The sequence below is a fragment of the Babylonia areolata genome, chromosome 18, assembly GCF_041734735.1.
Source record: "Babylonia areolata isolate BAREFJ2019XMU chromosome 18, ASM4173473v1, whole genome shotgun sequence".
Taxonomy (NCBI): Eukaryota; Metazoa; Mollusca; class Gastropoda; order Neogastropoda; family Buccinidae; genus Babylonia; species Babylonia areolata.
The window spans coordinates 14380652-14388744 of record NC_134893.1 but is presented as its reverse complement, the minus strand read 5'-3'; the positions used below and the strand labels follow the sequence as shown (position 1 = coordinate 14388744).

At 40.7% G+C, this 8093-nt stretch overlaps 1 protein-coding gene across 1 annotated transcript; it reads left to right on the top strand.

The window, feature by feature from the left end:
• The first annotated feature begins 415 nt into the window (after positions 1 to 415).
• LOC143291993 (uncharacterized) lies at positions 416 to 7672 on the top strand. The gene is made up of 3 exons (XM_076602147.1): positions 416 to 556; positions 4685 to 4816; positions 6786 to 7672. Exons 1-3 carry the CDS (start codon positions 416 to 418, stop codon positions 6945 to 6947), a joined length of 435 nt encoding a protein of 144 aa, XP_076458262.1. The 3' UTR covers positions 6948 to 7672.
• The last annotated feature ends 421 nt before the right edge of the window (positions 7673 to 8093 follow it).

Below are 8093 nucleotides of genomic sequence, written 5' to 3'. Positions count from 1 at the left end.
AAGAACCACACGATTTCAATTTGGTTGGGGTGACGGTTGGAAGACTGGCATCTGGATCTCCACAAAACAGTCGCACAATATTGTGGGAATGCAAATGAAAAATGTCAACGTTAAAAGATTAAATTCTTAATAATTTTGATAAACTATGCTGTAGCTTCATCGCTGACTCTCAAACAACAGAGTGCATGATTACACATACACGTGTTGTTTTTTTCTCTCCAAATCTTAGCACTTCCATTCAAATAGAAAGTGAGGCAACACGACAGACTGAAGAAAATCTACAGAATAATTCTCATTTCACTTTGGAGAAAAACATCAGCACGTTGGTGTCAGTCGTGTAATAGGAAAGTAGAAAGAGGCAGATAATTGGCGAGGACCCTTTAGTTTTGAAATGACAGGGGTACACGCAGTACACATGCCTCATGACCTGAGGATGGTGGGGGCGATGATGGTGTGCCTGCTGGTCGCCGTCAGTCAGCAGTCGGCCACTGACGGCCCGGACACCCAGCACCAGTCGCCAGTGCAGCAGACCAGCAATAGACATCGCCGGACTGTGGTCAGTAACACACCTGTTTCTCCGCCTGTCACCCGTCTCTGCCTTCTCTCTTGCTCGTTTTCATTCACTTTATCGTATGGGCTCTCCCCTGTCCCTCTTCATTCTGCCTGCCAGTCTGTGTCTCTTTTGCTAGTTCGCTCTCGGTTTTTTTTGGGTTTTTTTTTTTTGTGTGTGTGTGTGGGGGGGGGGGAGTAGGGAGGCTTTAAGGCGGATTGGGGGTTTGGGGGAGAAAGTGTGTGTGTGTGTGTGTGTGTGTGTGTGTGTGTGTGTGGAGAGGGGGATAGGGAGAGACAACGCTAGGGGGAAAATGGAAGAAAAGCTAACATCAAACAACTGTAAAAACTTTAACAAATGTTCTATTGGACAACACAAATTTCTGCAATACCAAATAGCATCTTGAAAACAATAAAAATACATTCACATGGACTGTCCATGAAATTTGGTAAAAACGATTTTGGACTCTGAATTCAAATAGTACGTGCTTGCTAGAAATAAGTTTTCAACATATGCATTGACATCTTTGCTGAACTTAGTTTAAAAGCATTCAGCTTTATCTTGTAGGTTAATGTATGAATTTAACTTAATCCTATTGAATTTCTGTCTTTATTTGACTGATTGATAGTTTCCGGTTGTTGAAAATTATACTATTATTGAAGACTTTGCCACTTTGCTGGTATAGTTCCCTGACTTTGCTTCACGATGGTTGTTCTAGTAGCCGGTAACCCTCTTGTACAGACAGAAGCACTTAAAGTTCTATGGTACCCTGTTCGTGTTTTGTACCTTTTCTTGCAGCCCTGTCAACCCATTCATTATCGAGAAGACCAAGATGAGAATGAACCCAACAAAAAGTATTATGTGTTCCTTTCAAGCTCAAAAGATGTATTAAGTGACTGATTTCTATTCTTAAAATTTGATGGGTTTAAAGCAAATAACACGGATTTGGAATCAACGCAAGACAAGACTTATAGAAGAGAAACTGGAAGATCAAGAATATAATTCAGAGCCATAAGAACAGCAATAAGTTCAGCAGTGAATATAGCTCGATTTTAACCAATATAGTATGACTTTTCGGTTTTCATTTCTGGAATGACGAAAGCTGAACTTGCTTGGCCGATTTCTAAGAGAGAGGGCCGCCGGTGTAAATCTGTAAATGATCATCGTATCTGTTCTGAAGGTGTAATCGGTCTTCCGTTGCCATGTTGTGCGGATTTTCTTTCTTTTTAATGTCAGTATGAACAATGTCAAAATATGCTTTATTCATCTCCCAGATGGGGCATGGACTTACGGTCTTTTGTGTGTCTGTGTCACTTGACTTGATTTAAGACTTTTCGAAAAGGTTTGACACAAACGTGCCAATGGGTGTTAAATGACATATGGTTTTAACTCTTTTCGGGAAATTATCAAACGTGATTCTTACTTCATCTGATGTAAAAATTTCAGTTGTTGAGCTTCTCAATACGTATTCAGCACATGCGAGGTTTCGGTATTCATCAAAAGGTAGTACTCCTATTTATTTGTATGTTCCGAGGGTCGATGCGTGGAAAGGTACATGCACACCAAAGGCAAGTCTACATGCTTTACAGTCTATGCTTTGAAGTTTCTTTGGTAAATATTTTGGAGCACTGAAAAAGACTTCTTGTCCACAAGATAGTTTGGATCGAATAAGTGATGATAATGAGTGTTTCAAAACCGTTGTATCTTGTCCCAGGTGCTGTTTACTTATAATTCTGAGGACGTTTAAGTATTGTCTTGCTTTTGTTATTATATATTCAACAAATATTGACATTGCAAGTTGGTTTTGAAGTAAGTATTAATCATAAAAAATGCACCGTATCCTTGTACTGCATTGTCTCATTTTCAATTTTAAATGTTGGTAACTCTTCTGAATTAGTACCATTGTTAACAAGCATAATGTGTGTGTTTTTTTCTACTCTGTGTGCGTGCGTATGCGCGCGCGCGCGCGTGTGTGTATGTGTGTGTGTGTGTGTGTGTGTGTGTGTGTGTGTGTGTAAGTGCGCACGCGAGCATGTTTTGGGACAGTATTAAAATGAATGATTATATAAACACGTGTTACTGGACGATTAAAAGATACTAAGTCTCGGGAGGCTATTAATTTGTGCTCCGTGTGATGTTTCTGGTGCAGCGTCGGTTGTGACTTGCCAGGTCTGTTCAGAATCGATACGAAGGCAATAAGTACGCGAACTATTTCATTTAAAATCATAACAAGAAGACCAGAATTAAAACAACTGCAGAAAATTGTCACGACTTAACAGCAGTCATGCTGTGTACTGCAATTTGGAAAAAAGTAGATGATCATGAAGTGACGCAGTTAACAGACTTGACTTTCAAGTTCTTTTGTCATGATGATGGAATAGTGAAAATATTCCAAGATAGCTTACCAATAAGTAATGATTGTTAAACATTACATCGTCGATGACAATCCACACGTATGATACTCTGATTTTGTGACTGATCAATAAATTGCTGTCATCAACGGTGGACTTTAATGAAGCTTGCAGCCTACGTATGTTTAATCGGAACAGGAACACTGCCTGGCTGGAATTTGTATAGATTACTGGCATAGAATCTTAGACTGACAAAATGAGCCTTAGCATAATTGTGTGACTTGAGCCGAGGTGAACTGTTTGAGATGGATTTGGGCGCAGACAACCAAAAGGTGCGTGCGGACTGTTTGTTGAATAATGCAGTGTTGAATCAAGGGTATTTGACAAAGACTGTATGTAGAACGATATATATATATATTTACATTCAAGGATTTTATGGACCACCTTGCTAATCCAACCAGCCACAAGGAACAAGCATGTTACGTGACTGTGACAGGACTGCGAGAACGCTTAGCGGATAGAGGGACTGCCGATCTTCAGATTAGAAGGGAAAAGCAGAGAGGCCAAAATCATGGCCCCGGTAGTTGAAAGTGATGGGTCAAAAATTACACGTCACATGCCAGCCAAACTCCATACATTGGTGCAACAAGAAAAATGCGCCGCCAGGCAGGCCTGCGGTAGATACACAGAAGCACCCACCATCATGATTTACACACACAAAACAACAACGGCAGCAACAGAAAACATGGACGAATGTTGTTTTTGACCTGTAGATCTGAAGTGTGGACGTAGTGGAGAGTCGTGTATGTTTGTATGTATACATAGTTTGCTATGTATATCAATACAATACAATACACAATACACAAACTTTATTGTCTATACTTTGGTACAGAGATATTCTTTTCGGCAGCAGCACATGTCCATCATAAGAAGAAAACAACAAACAAATAAAATGAATAGAAAATAAAAAGATAAATTAAATGGCACCAAATGGAAATAGCTATATACAAATATACAGATTACTGAAATTTACGTGCCTCTCCATTTCAGTCAGCCAAGCCGCATTGCACATCTTCCCACACCACACACGCACACACACACACACATACACACACACACACACACGCACACATACACTCTCTCTCTTCCTCTCTCTCTCTCCACAAAATATTCAACTAAAAAGATCATAGTTCATTTAAAAATCAAGTATCACCAGAGTAAGACAAGAATTAAACCAAAAAGCAGCACTTCCATAGTTCACAAAAAAAAAGAAAAGAAAAAAAGAGGCATCACAGAAGAACTTATAATTGTATCGTACTTACAATTTACTTTGGATGCATTGTTTTGTCGTATTTTGTAATGCTTCTCACTTTGTTTGACTTGCGTGTTCTGATGGATGGTGCAAGGTATTGTAACGTGTTCTTATTAGAAGCACCGTGGTAGTAAAGCGATTGGAGCAAAAAATCATTCGGCGCTATATGTATGATAATCAGTCGTGTATACCTATGACCGCCAGAACAACAGAGACATGTATGATAATCAGTCGTGTATGACTATGACCGCCAGAACAACAGAGACACCTTCAGTCTTGACTATCGGGACTAGAATTTGATTATTGTGAAGAGAGTCATGCACAAGTTATGCCCCCGCTATTGTAATTGAGAAACCTTTGATCACACAGCTCTCAGTTTGCTGTTACCCTAACTGTAAGCTTATGTCAATCTCTGATAAGCAAACTGATCATTATAAGATTTCTAGCTGGGAGAGGTGTGGCTGTGTGCAGGGCGGAGACCCTTTCCAGCAGCTTGTGGACGCTCTGCAGAGTGAGGACATGTCCAACCACGAGATGTACATGCACTACACGCCCACCACCCCTGCCCCCCACAACATCAACTGCTACGTGGAGGTGCCCACGGTCAGTGACCGTCTGTCCAAGTCTCTCTCTCTCTGTGTGTGTGTGTGTGTGTGTGTGTGTGTGTGTGTGTGTGTAATTTTGTTTCCTGTTTCTTTTTTGTTGAAGGCAAGTGAAACAATCACTTGCCAGCACTTACAAAAATTATAAATGATTCTTTAATTTCTGGTGTCTTCCCAGATGCATACAAAACTGTACTTGTTAAGCCCCTGTTAAAGAAAGCCACTCTGGATCACAATGACCTCAAAAGTTTTCGGCCTGTATCCAACCTTGCTTTTGTGTCCAAATTTATTGAAAAAATTGTTCTCTCCCACCTTTCAGACCATTCAGCATTAAACAACCTGTTCTCTTCTTTTCAGTCAGCATATAGATCTGCCCATAGCACTGAAACTGCTTTGTTGAAAGTAGTTAATGACCTGTTACTGTCTGTTGATGAAGGTAAACTATCTGTGTTAACTTTGCTCGATCTGTCGGTTGCGTTTGACACAATAGACCACAGCATACTCCTTTCCAGGCTTGAACATGTTTTTGGGATTCACTCAACAGTTCTGAGTTCGTTTTCTTCATACCTATCCAACCGCTTTCAGATTGTCTCTGTTGGTGACTAAGTCTGATCCAGCCCTGATCTTCTATGGTGTGCCACGAGGCTCTGTCCCGGGCCCCGTTCTGTTCGTTCTGTACGCTGCTCCTCTTTCTGGTGTCATTTCTGGCCATTCTGTTCTTCACCACTCTTTTGCTGATGATACTCAGCTACAAGTCTGCAGAACAAAATCAAGCACATAGTCTGATTCTGTCAATGCAGGATTGTATTCTCGGTGTTAAATCCTGGATGACATTCAACAAACTAAAGTTGAATGATGACAAAACTGAAGCTGTGATTATTTCCTCTGCAAGAATGTCCACATCTTCTTCTTTTCCTGTCTCTATTGTGGTTGGTGATACCACAGTTCAGTTTTCTAAATCAGCAAGGAACCTTGGAGTCATTCTTGACTCAAACCTCAGCATGCATGCTCAGGTAGTAAATCTGATACGCATAGTCAATTGTGAACTTCGTCGCATCAACTCTATCCGTCAGTACCTTTCTGTTGAAACTGCTAAAACTCTTATTTCTGCTTTTGTGCTGTCACGATTTGACTACTGTAATTCTCTTCTCATAGGCTGTCCACATAATATTCTTCAGCGAATTCAAAAACTTCAAAACAATGCTGCCCGTCTGACTCTCAGAGTCCCAAGTACTGATTACATTTCTCCTCACCTCCGCACTCTACATTGGCTCCCCATTGAAGCGAGAATTAAATACAAAGTTGTGTGTCTCTGCTATTCTGCTTTCCACTCCGCAGGAGCTACTTATCTTTCTGACCTTATCAATGTTTACACTCCCACAAGAAATCTCCGCTCTTCCTCTGACTGTTACCTTTTGAAACTTCCTCGTGTCAATACAAGAACCTATGGTGAACGTTCTTTCTTCTTTGCTGCTCCTTACATCTGGAACAACCTTCCTTATCATATCCGTGCATCTGATTCTATTTCTACTTTTCGCTCATCACTAAAGACTCATCTTTTTAAAACCTATCAATAAGTACTCTCAGATTCCTTCCAACACCACCCATGTCAGCTCATTTTGGATGTATGTAGAATGGGAAAGGGAGAGTGTGAGTGGGGGGAGGGGTTTTTGAGAAAGAATGGCCATGAATGTTTTATATTACTTGTAATATTTTTCTTTCATGTAAAGCGCCATAGCTCTTAGTGAGAAAGGGCGTTATATAAATGTACATCATTGTTATTATTATGAGGTAACGAAAATTTCGGTATAATTCCGATTTTGTGTAAAACTGTGCATCGACCGTAGTGATTTGCATGAACTGTAATGATTATATTTTGAAGAAATCTTGATCAGCAAGGTTATTCCAACACTTCCCAGCCGTGCTGTGATCCCTTCAGATGAATCATTTTGTGTTGACCGTGTGTCCAGACGCTGAGGAAGGGAGGACGGTGCATCCAGCTCGGGAGGTTCCGAGGCCGGGGCAGGGGGTCCCGGAACAGGCCGTGGGCGTGTCAGGCAGGCATCCACCTGGCCTTCAGCCCGGACTGTGCCCAGCCCAGGAGGCGGAGCCGGAGACTGGGCCGGGGTTAACACACCCTGCACTTGTGCCCACATTCAGGGGGGTGCGAAGGCGTGGCAGGCAGGGTGTGGCGGGTATTATTTAATGGATTATTTATACATGTTTGTTCAAACGTAACGCCTTGAGATGACGCAGTCTTGTTGACTTAAGCCATGTATGTATGAACGTCCTTCTGTATGGAAGTGGTTTATGTCTAAGAAAAGTTTTGAGTATTCTTTGATAAAACCGGCAGAGGTTGTGTACGTTGGGGGTAGCCGAAATATCTAACATGAATAACTGATCAGTTTTATACGAGAAAACAAAATAGATAATTTTAGAAACAAAGAAAAAAAAAGAAGACCAAGAAGTTGAGGGAACAGTAGCAGTGGGGATATGAAGGAAGAGCACAGCACAAAATGTAAAGCTCAGTTGCATGAATGGTGGATTTGCTTCAGCATGTAGTGTAATGTTTATGTTCAACATGTGACAGGCCACGATCAGCTTCAGCTTCAAGGTGTCAAAGCTTGACGACCAATCCATATGCGTTTCACCACATCTGCCAAAAAATGAAGCAGATGCGTGGTCTTCGCATAAACCCAAGGTTAGGTTAGGCCTAGATGTGTAAATCACATAGATCGGATTTGTATCTCTACTTTTCAATCAACATTGATCACTCTTACTCTGAGAGACGTTCAATATTAAATTTTGTCGTCTCGCCTAAGCATGGCTTCAGCAAATCGCTCCGTTTTCAATTCTATCTTTTTTCCGACAATGCCAATCTATTTGCAAGTTTTGTACTTCTATGTGTGTGGGTTTTTTGTTTTTTTTTTGTTTTTTTTTATAGCTCTTTTCTATGTAACTTTTTATCCCGTATAAAAAAAAAAGAAGAAAAGATTTTGGTTTTACTGGTGTCATCTCATAATACCATTAAATCGGTTGATGTATTATGTGACAAGCCAGGTGGAGGTGAAAGTGATATGAAAAATATGGTTGGTGGAGATTATGACAGACCAACACAAAAGTGGAGTCGAACAACGGAACATGCAGCGGAAAAATGGTGGAATATGGATAGACTAAATTCACCGATAAGGCAGATTTTCAGTACTTTATATGCGTGCATTGTATAACCCATAGAACATGAATTATGATGGGCACTAGGAGTGTTCATTGTGATGACA